The 13550-nt window shown below is 40.3% G+C and overlaps 1 protein-coding gene across 2 annotated transcripts; it reads left to right on the forward strand.

Annotated features, from left to right (window-relative positions):
- The first annotated feature begins 4556 nt into the window (after nt 1-4556).
- On the forward strand, nt 4557-12733 carry LOC119646369 (homocysteine S-methyltransferase 1-like). 2 transcript variants are annotated; one of them, XM_038046804.1, is made up of 7 exons: nt 4557-4949; nt 5880-6044; nt 11191-11367; nt 11426-11610; nt 11667-11744; nt 11904-12029; nt 12100-12733. In XM_038046804.1, the coding sequence occupies exons 2-7, from the start codon at nt 5891-5893 to the stop codon at nt 12352-12354; spliced, it is 975 nt and encodes a 324-aa protein (XP_037902732.1). In that variant the 5' UTR covers nt 4557-4949; nt 5880-5890; the 3' UTR covers nt 12355-12733. The 2 variants fall into 2 exon arrangements, with proteins under 2 accessions (XP_037902732.1, XP_037902733.1); XM_038046805.1 differs by lacking the exon at nt 4557-4949 and adding an exon at nt 5562-5754.
- Nucleotides 12734-13550: the final 817 nt, after the last annotated feature.

The following is a 13550-nucleotide window of genomic DNA, read 5'->3' on the forward strand; positions in this document are numbered from 1 at the left end:
ATTAGCCTACTTAGCACCGAAACTCCAGCCGCAGCCTTGTTCGCTACTGCTTGGATTTGCTCAGAAAAGCTCATCTTTGAATCAAGAAAGTACTTTACCGCTGATTTTGACTCGATTATCGACTCGCCGAACGATATGGGACGCAGGGTCGGAATTCTCTTTTTAGTTAGGATGACTACTTCGGTTTTTTTCCAGTACAAGGTTGAAACCATGAGTAGTCATCCATCCGCTTACCCGTCGTATCAATTTGCCTAGTCTGCTTTGCGCCTGTTCGACGTTGCGTCCAGCAACATGCGCCGCGACATCATCTGCATAGCCGAACAGGCGCGACTCTTCTGGCCTGTCGAGTTTAAGTAGACTATCATATTTAGCGTTCCAGAGGTCCGGCCCTAGGATGGATCACACAGTACTACCCCCGACGTGACCTACATCCTCCTTTGACCCTCTAGTGTCTCATAGAGCATAGAGCGGTTCCTCAGATAGTCCCTCAAAATCCGTAAGAGATAGTTCGGCACGTTGAAAGTATTGTCTAGTATGCCTAAAATGTCTTTCCATCTTACGGAATTGAAGGCGTTTCTGACGTCAAGCGTTACGAGGAGCACCACTCGTCGAGTTCGGCGGCTATGTGCCTCTGCTCGTCGAACGGCGTCCACGACTTGCATGACAGCATCAATTGTCGATCTCCCTGCTCTAAAACCAAACTGCCGGGGAGATAAATCTCCGGCAGCGCGTATCGCTTCAGCGAGTCTACTTCTGATGAGCTTTTCGAGCACCTTCCCAGCAGTGTAAAGCATTCATAGTGGGCGGTATGAAGACGGCAATTCGGGGTCGCCTTTCCCTTTAGCGCCTCGCAACTTTCCAACGAGCAGGTAAAATGCCCTCTTTCAGGCAAGCGTTGAATGCGCCGAGCAGTAGGTCTGGCCGGTGTTGGAATACCAGTTTGTATACCTCTGCTGAAATACCATCGGGTCCTGGCGCCTTCTTGTTTTTCATAGAGAGGACTGCCTGTTCCAACTCTTTTATAGAGAAAAGTGGACAGTCCTCTGCGCTCTCCGCGCCGACGTCACCATGCCATACGGGGTGCGCAGGGAAGAGTGCCCTTACAATGCGGTCCATCTGCTCGACTTTAAGTGAACAGGGTTCCCGCAGAGCCCCGATAATGGATTTCTTATATTGATTAGATATTGATGTCAATTACTGAACTGTTCATAATTCTAGCAAGAAATTCAGATATTTGGTTTCATAGTACACTCAATCGATAAACTATAAAACGATGAATAGAATGTATTCAATAACAAGTCAGGAAATAGGAAGCTGGACGCTTCAGGTATGAAAGATTTTGTGCATTTCCTCTATAAGAATATTTGATTCTGTATTTGTCCCATTTGTACCTAGTTCGTAATGTTTATGCATTTAGTTTGCAAAACTATTTACTTTAATTTGACATAAAACAATCTTACTCACTGCATTGAAGGGGACACACAGCTCCCACCTTTTCACCAAATTTCCAAAATTCGTATCAATAGGTGTAACCGTTTCTATGAAAATGAGTGCGACAGACAAGCAGAAGAACGAACAGACAGTAAACAGATAGTCCTAACACACCTCCGGAGGGAAACAAGTGAAAGGTCCTGCTTTGGCGCTTCAGGGAGAGGGGGTGCTTTCATGTCATTATAGTAAAATTTGATTTGCCAAACTCCTCTTCTGGAGGGGAGACGGCAAGAACATACGGTAGGAGCTACCTCCATGGCTTCCCGGGAAGTTTATAGGCTTCTTCCATTGTTTTGCGCCACGCAGCTCTAGGACTTACCACTCTTCAGCCATCTTTGGATGACGCATTGCATTGAATGTGAATGAAAGCGTATCAGCAACACCAACGCACCGTCATTGTCAGTTCTTCACCTATTCCACGCCATATAGTTCCAGGACGACCCACTCGTCGGCCATCCTTAAATACTATAATGAGTTCTCCTACATGGCAGAACCCGAAATGAACTTCTCATCCTTTCTCAATGTGTGACTTATCCCCATGTTCGCGAATACGAGTGGCAATTAGTTAGCGCAAAAAGAAAATTGGCGCGAAACGTTCTCACCTTAATGTTAGTGGTGAGATAATTGCATTCCCAAGGAGCTAGATGGATAATCCTCATCCATACGGATTAAGTAACCCACCCACCGCAACTTATCGAGCCGGATTTTATCCACAACCAGACCAGTACGGAATCGTCCACCATGTAGGAGGCCAAAAATTCTTCGGAGGATTCTTCTCTCGAACGCAGCCAAGAGTTCGCAATTTTTCTTACTAAGAACCCAAGTTTCCAAGAAATACATGAGGACTGGCAAAAACATTGAGACATTTCCAGCTAGCGTAATCTGAAATAGGCTCTGTTAACAGCCAACAACGGTGCGCGGATTTAATCATCGTAGCTTTTATCGGTTGTGGTATTCGACCCTAGATAGGAGAAACTATCAACGATCTCAAAGTTGTAGTCTCCTATCTTTATTCTTCCCGTTTGACCAGTGCGGTTTGATGTTGTTGTTTGGTTGGTTTCATGGTGCTGACGTTGCCGCTATATATTTCGGCTTGCCTTCATTGATATGCAGCATTACGGATCACTTTTCCAGGTCCAGGTTAAAGAAGACACATGATAGGGCATCTCCTTGTCTTAGACCGTTGTTGATGTTGAATGGCTTCAAGAATGATCCTGCTGCTTTTATTTGGTCTTACACTGACTGACTATAGGCTGACCCTGACCTGATATAGAATTCTCTCATGGCCGTGTACAGTTTTACCCTGGCTATGCTATCATGCGCTATGGGCCTCGTTGCCATTCATCAGGCATTGATTCACTGCCCCATACCGTGAGCATAATCTGATGAACCGGCTGGTGTAATTGATCGCATATTTAACTCCATCGGTTCTTGGCGACTTATGATTTTAAGTCGATAAATTGCACGGACTGTTTCTTTTATGCTTGGTAGTTGCAGCATTTGTCCGTCGTCTTCAGTTGGCAGGATCTCCAACTCACCGATGTTCTGGTTGTTCAGCAATTCATCAAAATACTTAATCTATCGCTCAAATATGGCCATTCTGTCGGAAATCGGATTTCTGCCTTTGTCTCAGCAGGATGAACATCGGGGTGTATAAGACGTCATCTTCCTGACTTCTTGGTAAAATTGTACTGTACTTTTTGAGTTCACAGACCTGTTGATTCTCCCAGGCTTCCTTTTCCCGCCTGTGAAGTCGCTTCCCCGTTCGCCATAATTCGTGATAGGGCTCCGAACTGTCTGCGTTCTTTGAGAATATAACTTTACTCGGTATGCGGCATTCTTCCGTGTCGTTGCTAGATTACATTCATCGCCAAGTATGTTTGTGGCCATATCAATGATTACGTTCTTCAGGTGATTGTGAAGATCATTTATTGATGCTTCATCCCCTGTATCTCTGTTGACTGCGGTTATTGCGGCATCCATTTCGCCCGTAAAGGTGTTAAGGAGGATTTTACTGTGGATGGCTTCAGTGTTAACTCTCACCTGATTGTCAGTTCCTTTCCTTCAACGTAGAAGTCTTCAAGGAATGCGGCAACTAGAGGAGATTGGATGAGCAAGAGAGCTTGGCGATCCTAAGAGAACCAGAAGGAAACAGATTGAACCACAACATGGGCAATGTGCAATCGAAGCTTCTGAAGGAGGTAGCAAGTAAGACACCGGGCAACATTAGTATCACCACGATCTCTTATTAAGTTAGTAATTATTAAATCCTAATGTTAAATGTAATATTTATGGAGCATAATGGAAATTAATATCTTAGTTGACCAGGTATTGCAGAAGGACATAACTTGTGCCCGAAATACATATATACAAATAAATAATATATCCCCTTCCAGAAAAAAATCAATTATATTTTTAAATTCTGTATAAATGTGCCCGGATGACTTAGTAGTTGGAGTGCTAGGATGTCCCAGCTTAGGGTGCTGGGATACGAAGAGGAAAGACAAACAAGAAAACCATCTAGACGACATCATCACATCAAATACATTAATCACATGGGTCCCGGACCCCTTACCTACCTCGACCCTACTTGAAAGGTCCACAACGAGATTCCATGCACCTTTGTTATCATTATTAATTCTTTAAATACTATTCTTCTTGTTTACAGGACAAATTTTCACACCCAAATAAACAAAATGTTTTTTCTCGAAACTCTCAATATTAACGGAGATATAAGCTTTAAGTTTTTCCCAAGATTGCTCCAAATTTCAGCAATTTCCCTGGCACCCAAACCCCCCAACCTTGCTATCATAACTTTGTTACCTATATGAAATTCAACTTTCCTTAATTACACGATGTGTTATACCGGTAAACCCCAGTTAGTTACTTAGGAAAATGTAGTGTTCATATTTAGTACGATTATTTCAGTTACATACAAATACATACCGCTTCTTGGGATAGTTTTATTATTTTATGATTTATGGGGAAAAAATGGGGTGCATCATTATTTTTACCAGCTCAGTAGCTTGTTGTCAGGATATGTATTACCACACAGTTTAGAGTTTCGCAAAAAAAACTCTAAACTTCATTCCAAATTCTACTCAATCCGTCATAAATAAAACATTGCATACAATACACAAATAAAATTTTTAAACATCTTTTCTACGCATTTGAATAGAGGATACATACAAAACCCGCTTAATCAAAACGCAAACCACCAGCCTGTCTCTGTTATTTTCTGATACGCCATTTGAACTGGAAAACGCTTGTGGATATATATATGTTCGAAATGTGCAACTGTACCATAGCAGGCAAACATCTGTGGCTGCTGTGACATTGCTATCCATCAGTTAAAGACAGCATTTCGAGGAGTGGAAGATAAATATCTGCCGGTATCTTACTTTTTCGTTTCCAGGGGATCGATTCTGACTAGAAACTTATCAAGGACCTTCCGAAAGGTAAGCTGCATTCAAATGTATAACTATTATACGATAGAGTACGATAGTACTCTCTGTAGCATGTGTTTAGGTACCCTGCATGCATACTATATATAGACATCATATTACTCGTTCAGTTAATTCTCCAGGAAAAGTCGGTACTTTTACATCATGATGGACTCAATATATTTGTTCCGCAATGGTATTCATCCTTACAGGACATTTCAAATAATGAAAGTTGTCACCACTGCGATAGTCCAACATAATGCCTACCTTTGAAGTTTTATTTCTAGGTTAGTAAGAACTCCTTTCCAAATGAATCAACGCGTTCTTAAGGATTTTTTCGGTTTATTGAATAAAATTCATTAGACGATATGAGATACACATCTTGAACATTCAGTTGTCTAACGGTGCAAAATAATGTTCACTATTGCCAGTGCATAGTATTATAGAATTTGCTGGTATGGATTATATTCCGCAATTTATTGCTGTGGAAAGGTTCTCTTAGCATTTATAATTGTACATACATTATGTAGACCCAATCGATATGACATAGACAGTAAACTTTGATATTGCAGTAACTGATAAATAGCACTATAGTTGCTGCAAGTTGAATTGAACAAACACTGAACGCCATATCCCTTGAACTCGAACGACATGAGTTTAGAATGTCTTCTCAGGAAATCTCTAAAATGATTTCTACTTAATTTCTAGTAGTTTTAAGGGCTGCTCTATCTCTTTGATCAACTGCAACCAAATAATCTAAATTGTTAAAGTTCATTCCATCGCTACATCGAGACTGATGCTCATCTATGTACAAAAGCCGGTAACTATTCCTCATAAGATTCAAAATTGTGTTTATTTACGTTGATAAGAAAGTGATTGTGATATATGAAGGTGTGGACAATAATGTGCAATAACTTACATTTCTATTTCTTTTATTTCTTCCAGATTGATCAGCAATGGTGGGTCAGGTTCTAGTGAAGAACACAGGATTTTCATCCCAGGTCATTAAATATGTTGGTGATCAAATTGATGGGGATCCACTGTGGTGTGCAAGATTCAACGCAACTAACCCTGACGCTGTAATCCAGACACATCTTGATTTTTTTGAAGGTATGAAGAGTTCTTGGTGAACCTGCAAATTGCATTTATTACAGCTTTAAAATGTTTTCAGGGGAAGATTAGCTTATGTAATATATCCTGCCTCCCCTAATTCGATTGGGAATATTTTTTGAACGGATTTGATATCAAATCAATCAAAATTTGTGGAAACATATATGTATCGTTATTAAAAATCCTCTGACGAGGCAGAATGTAATGATCAAGCGGCATACCATTGTTTAAGCTTTCCTGCTAGGTACCTCGAGTCTCATCAGAAGATTCTTGCCCGTGTTGTACCGAAAGAATCTTTTCCCGTAATTTTTTCATAGGTTTAAGCATTACCTCTATTACCTTTCTTATTGCATACTCGTCACTTTTTCATCCGCAACCATTTAGTCTTATCAATTTTTCCACTAAACGCGCTTTCATTTTTGCACGCATCTTAAAGACAACTCGTAAGTTTTCAATTTTATGGCAAGTTCTATGCTTCAACAGTCCATTCCCATCCGCAAAGAGAAGTTAGTTGCAAAAATCTATGACCATTTTTATGGTCATCGATAACGAAAGTGAATTTGGCAAAGCAACTCATATTAGTAGGCTAATCAACGCGGTTATGAATAATGTTAAGTAGCAAAATATTTTGAAAATTTCCCAGAAATCTACATTTGTTTCATAAACGATGGCATTTGCCTTTTATAGGTTCATTTTACGCGACTCGTTTTTGAGCTGGGAGTGTTGTAAGTTTCTTGATTTTGTTTTAAGTGCCTCATCAACATAAGATTTGGAGCACGCTGGGCCGTCGCGAAGGTCAACTAGGCAATACGTTCCCGACTCTGAAGGGGATTTCGTCCACAGAATTTATCATGAAACTGGGCAACTGGCGCCACCTTACTTGACCAAAACAGTGCCACAGCTATAGCATCAGATCAAACAAAGCTTCCAAACTTTGAAAACGTGTCTCAATAAATTCTAGAAATTGCTGTATGGTTGGGACCTCCCTTGATTTCTGCAACGGCTGCTACGATGTGGGTCCATCTGTCCAACTTTTTGACAAAACTGTTTAAAAGCAATGGATCCCAATTCGTGAGGTGAATTCAGATTATTGGGCGAATGACTGTCGCATCTATAATAATAATAATCGTTGGCACAACAATCCATATTGGATCAGGGTCTTGAAGTGTATTAGAGCACTTCAATCAAGACCGTAACGGTACACTACAGAACACTGTCGGAAGCAATGTGGTCAGCATTACGCTTGCCCGAGATTATTACCCTGATTTGACTCAGGTACTCATTCACAGCTGAGTCGACTGGTGTCCGACGTCAAATCACGATACAAATCCCACTGCCGCCAGCGAGATTTGAACCGCGACCTTCCGTACGACAGCCTTGTGCTCTAACCACTAAGTTATCCAGACACCTAGCTGAGACAAAAGTACACTAACCAATGCTGATACTCAAAGTCTGGTCTTTCCATTCCTATCTTGCATCATTTGCCGTATCTCCTCTGATAAGGAAAAATCACGCAACCACTTCTGAGCCTCTATTGTTAGATTGGTTCGTACGTACCACATTTTTTGCCACGTGCAAGTGTTAACTTTGATAACCTTGACGAGCTGTTCCCATTGATTGGATGAATTAAGGGTGTAGGTGTTCGGGTGCAATTGAACTCGGCTTGTTCGTTAACCAAATTACTTTTCCCGCCACTTCCTGCTGCATGTTCGTGATATAGCCCTTAATGATCGGTACCTCATATGACTCTCAAATTGTTTTACCATATGCTTCAACTTGAAGCATGTCCAGTAAATTTAGCGTTGTTTGGAAGTGCTCCAATTTCTGAATTCATCTCTTCGAATCTGCTCCATGCTTCATTCGGACGGCGCAATCTCCCTTGATAGTATTGAAGCGACTTCGTTGCCACTCCATCCTTCCGAAAGTTTCCAATCACGCTAGATCGCCGTTCCATTGACTTGTAGTTGCTGAATGAAGTCATCCACGTCGTCCTCCATCCGAGAGACATGTTCCCTACTCAGCATCGTCTGCACTACGCACTTCTGGCGATTATCCTACTGTTGCTGGATTAGCACCACCACACGCTGCCTCCTGTGCATCATCGAAGCCCGCCACCGCTGAACCGCAGGCCTTTCCGACCTCATGCCGCCGGAGCGGACCCCAACTGAACGTCGCCTCGTCGCTGAAACAGCTGTTTATGACGAGGCTAGCGCAATCCGCCACGTCCGACGAAACTCTGGCCTATATCAGAAGCAAAGCCAACTCAACTTTGTCACCTCTCTCATGTCTGAAGCTGACGAATGATGGCTCTTCTGACCGAGTGATAGCTTCCTTCAAAGTGATGTATCCTCACGACTTCGATGCTATCGTCCAATCTTCCTTTTGCCACAGGGGGTCTTCGTCGAGCTTTGTCAGATGAGTAAGCTTCGAGAAAATATCCCACCCACCCACCGAGAGCAACTTACCCCCTTCATCAGTACAAAGCTACCTGAAGGGGGTAAGTTGCTCCCGAAATATATATTCACATTGAAAACTAAAAATTGTAGTTTGGAGGAAGCTACCCCGTGCCTATCAATTTTAGGCACTACAAATACAAATGCTTTTTTTTCTATATCACTTTTAGTGGTCAAGGTGTAGATGATGTTCTGAGTAATCTCCATGATTTCATCAATTTCTGTCGATGCGATCTGACAAAATAAATAAATATCTCACTTACAAAGGAAACAATATTATTTTTTTAATTATCCTAATCGTTAGAAGAACCGAAATATGCACTTTGGACTTAAACACCGTTATTTGCTGAAGTGGTTGAGCGATTTACTCTTGACTCTGGTGCCTTGAATTCGAAACTTTGCTCCGTCATGAAAGTTTGCGTTGATTCCGCTTTTTTAATCATTTCATACTCTTGTACAAAAAAATGAAGCTGGAGCACAGTCTCGTCTTGCCTTCATTAATATACGACCAGATCGCCTGCTCGATCCGTATTTTTTTTGTCAATAAATAGTGATGCCATTCTGATTTTGCTTGCTACTAAATTCTACAAAATTCAGTGTAGTTACTGATAACCAAGTCGAGGTAGAGTATCTGGTCAATGTCGAGGCGGTTTTGGTATCCAGAAACTTCAAGTCCTACTGTCCAAACACACCTCACTTGACAATTCCTTATCGCCGATTACATGACTAGCCTTCTAACTTTTTAACCGTTCCTGCAGCGTTTCTTTTAATAAATGGATGGAGTTATTTGCAGGAGAGGTAAGATCACTCTGTCCTCCTGGACAGTGCAAAGGCAAACAAAAGTGCTGTCTACTCCGTTTCTTTTCTCCTTTCTCAGATCTACTACAAGTATAAATTCTGGGTTCATTGCGAGGACCTTAAATGATTCTTCTCGGTAGCTTTCCTAATAGACGGTGTATCTCCACAGTTTAAGCTAGGCACTCTATTCCACTAGTGTTCTTTTAATGAGTTGGTACTAAATATCAGCAAATGACATTCGATGCGCTGCTCTTTTAAATTCACCCTTCCCCTATACTCTCTCTTCCTTATCATACCTGAACTCCATTTAACATCTGGGTATAACCTCCGTATTGACACACACTGTCGTACTTTTAGATTGTCTGGCTTTATATGACGTTTCTTGACTTCCTCGGTCGAAGCACCCTTATATGGTGGACAGATGGGAACTATGAAATCCCAGCGAGTGACATAAATTAACATTACATCCAAAAGGGAGATTTAAAAATTTTTTTCTCCGGATATAGTCGTGTAAGATATCAAATGAAAGGTACTTGCCGAAACTGATAATAGTTTTGACGTGAATTGCAAAGTCCCCGAGTAAGGAGTCAAAATGTACACAGTTAAAGTGAGACAGGACTCATTTTCGGAAATTGCCCTACCGAAAAAAGTGCGCTTAGATAAAAAAGTGCACTTAGATCAAATCTAGGACGCAAACTATATGTCCCATTCCGTTATGCTCAAATAAACTTACTAATAGCATATTACCAACTTTTAGAAATTTACTGAAAAAAACCCTTAAATTCATCCATGCATGCGAATGCCAAATTTCATGAAAATCTGGTCATTAACACCAAAGTTATAGCAGTTTAAACTTAGTAATTTCGCGAGAATTTACTGCTTCTAAGGCCATGCAAATAAGATGCTGACGTTATAATTAACGAGAATAATTGACATTCGAATGAAATATTTAAATTCCATTCATGAAGAATCTACTTCTCCCCGGCCTTTTTTTTTATATCTGTTGTAGGTTAAATTCTTCGCATTTACTAATAATATTAAACTCTGAGTGTAAAGCGTATGAGGTTGACTATTATCAATACAAGGTTTTCCATCAAATGTATTATTTATCGATGGAATTTTTAGCTATGTGATAGGGAGCTGCCATGCACTCGCCGCTCCTCACATCTTCATCTTTTTCTTCAACCTTTGTCCCGTTCACACGCGGGGTAGGCTCGTCATAATCGGTTTCGCTATTTTATTTTATCGAATGTCTGATCAGGATGTAATCACGAGGCTTTTAAATCCCCATCTAGCGTATCAAGCCACCGTTGTTTCGGCCTGCCTTTTGGTCGTATACCATCGACTTCGATATTCAGACCAATCTTGGCAAGTGAATTCTCGTTAGCACGAATTACATGACCATACCATCGAAGACGCCTCACTCGCAGTTTTTCCACGATCGATGCATTTGGGATGTGATCAAAACGTGTTACGCCACTAGTCCAAAGCAACATCTTCGTCTCTATTACCGCCAAAGGCTGTTCATTGTCTTTTGTAGTCGGCCAACACTCAGGACTATAGAGAGCGACAGGACGGACGACATTGCGGTAAATTTTAGATTTGAGACGTTCGCTGATACGCCGATCACAAAGAAAACAAATTATGGAATACCACTTCATCCAGGTTGTGTTAATGCGTCAATGAATGAATGAAATTACGCAGTTCTCCATTGGCTGATAACATTGCCCCAAGATATTTAAATCGCTTAGTTCTGGGCAGATTACTGCCGCTGACAGAACTGAGCGATTTAAATATCAGCGATTAAATATAATAAACAAAAAAGCAAAATATAGACAAACATTGATTTCATTCTCAACTCTCAAAGTAATACAACTTTTTTCTCTTAAATACAGAGGGGGCTGATATTATCGTTACAAACACTTATCAAGCAAGCGTTGAAGGCTTCATGGAACATCTTGGATTAACGAAAGAAGAAAGCATTGATTTACTGAAGAAATCAGTTGGTCTTGCGCATACAGCACGTGAACGATTTCTAACGAAGAATGGGAAAACATTGAAAGAAGCAAACGGTTCATAGTCAAAAAATAAATTATGAGCGTTTTATTTTATTAAACTATGACCACGTAGGTTTCCCAATGATTGCTGCTTCTATTGGTCCATATGGTGCGTGCCTACATGACGGCTCTGAATACACTGGTAGCTATGCAGACACAGTTGACCCAGAGCTAATGAAAAAATGGCACAAGGTTCGGATCGACGCCTATCTAGAAGCAGGAGTCGATCTTTTGGCTATTGAAACAATTCCATGTAAGGTAAATTGGACAATTGCTTTGTGATTTCTTATTTTATTTCAGAGTTATGTTTTTAGGTTGAAGTTAAAGCAATCGCAGAAATGCTTTGCGACGATTATCCGAACGTAAAATTCTGGCTTTCGACTCAATGCAAGGTATAATTTGTATTGTCTTTTTCAATGTTTTCAGTTTCATCTTTTTCAAAAATTTTATAAAATTATATTTCTTCAAGAATCGTGACAGGCTTTTCATCTTAGAACATATTTTCCGACTTCCTTTTACTTTTTTTACCTAATTTTGTATATTTTACCTAGGATGATACTAGCTTGGCGCATGGTGAATCATTTGCAGAAGTTTGTACGATGGTTTGGGAATATTTGAAGTTGCGGGGCAAATCCAACAACTGTTATGGCATCGGAGTTAACTGCGTCAACCCGAAGGTAATGACCGTCCTATTTCTAGCATACCCGTCGCCCGAGCTGAACGATAAACAATTATTAATGTTTTTAGTTCGTCACGTCCCTATTCAAATCTGTTAATGACAACAAACCATCAAAAGAACAGATCCCCCTTGTTGTATATCCAAATAGTGGTGAAACATATGATCCAGAAGTTGGCTGGGTAAGAAAGGAGAACAATCCCCCAATCCAAGATTATATACCCGAATGGGTTCAATTGGGCGTTAAAATTATTGGAGGATGTTGCCGAACCAATTCGAAAGATATTCCGAAATTTAAGGAAATCTTGGAGAGGATAAATTGCTAAACTAAGATTTGGAATTTCAGAAAACAATTTACGCAGTAGTAAATTGTGCTCAAAAGAGTTAAGCTGGTACATAACCAGCTCTCAGTAGATTCGTAGGATGTTCAAGCAACAACAAAATATCTTTAATGTCCTTACTACAAGAAACTGACTGACTCTGGACACCGTTGCGATCTGGTCAATTGGATTGGGATAATGATTGGTTTGCGAAATTTATGAACGATCGGCGATAATGGCATAATTAAATTCAAAATCATCGTGAAATATAAACGATATATAAGTCGAACATAAACGGGAATGAATCTCCTTTTCAGTTAAAAACAGTTTGAAGGCGAGTACAAACATCTGTAATATTGTTAAGAGGGTAATCCAATAAAGTACTTTTCAAGCAAAAAATTGTGTGTGTGATATTTCCAGGGATGCCATCAAGACCTACTAAATATTTAACATAGACCAGACGGGACTTTTTAAAATTACATTTAATAGTAATGGACACTAATATTGCACTTTTTTCACGCATTTGAAGAAAATATTGAATCCAGTGATGGATTTATGTTGTTAACTTTAACGATTTGCTTCTTGGTGCGCTGGTACCAATTTCAGGTTGAATTCTAATTGATATATATACATTTGCATCTAATGTAGGTGAAATGTTTGATGTCTGATGTTTGATCTGGTCAGGTCAGATCAGGTGTCACGGCCGACACCTTCCACAAGATTACCGACTAAAATTACCTCCTTCTCTAAATGGACTTTCCACGCCAGAGCAACTCTCGCATTACATTAGGGTGGCTCCATTTCCTTCACTTTCTAATGTCTGGGCTTGTATTTACTTTTATAGCTTTGTTATAGTCTTTCTTTTTCTTCAAGGCCATGTATAGGAACTCTGACATTTACCATCAGCTTATGGGCCATTTTTCTCCCTTTGGTTTCACTTGCTCCCAGAAATCTAGCCTAAAGTCAAGCAATATGCCGAAATAGTTAAGCTCCTTTTTTCATTGTCCTGCATTCAACTTCTAGCGGAATGTATTGTTTCGTCAAAAGTGTAAGTTGGTTTTCTGCGACCGAGGTTTACCCCTATGCCTTCAGCTGCGGCCGAGTTTTTAGCTTTTGTGCACGAATTAAGCTCCTTTTCCATGAATTCTCAATATTAAATAAAATATTGGCATCTTTGGCATCTTTGAAAGGATTTTTAAATT

Source organism: Hermetia illucens, chromosome 1 (genome assembly GCF_905115235.1).
Source record: "Hermetia illucens chromosome 1, iHerIll2.2.curated.20191125, whole genome shotgun sequence".
In the NCBI taxonomy this organism is placed as follows: domain Eukaryota; kingdom Metazoa; phylum Arthropoda; class Insecta; order Diptera; family Stratiomyidae; genus Hermetia; species Hermetia illucens.

What these genes read in the sequence shown, in the direction of transcription:
- LOC119646369 (XM_038046804.1), top strand. Translation starts at nt 5,891, where the DNA reads ATGGTGGGTCAGGTTCTAGTGAAGAACACAGGATTTTCATCCCAGGTC. An exon ending in ACATCTTGATTTTTTTGAAG is followed by an intron (nt 6,045 to 11,190) that starts GTATGAAGAGTT and finishes TCTTAAATACAG; the next exon opens with AGGGGGCTGATATTATCGTT. An exon ending in TTAACTGCGTCAACCCGAAG is followed by an intron (nt 12,030 to 12,099) that starts GTAATGACCGTC and finishes TAATGTTTTTAG; the next exon opens with TTCGTCACGTCCCTATTCAA.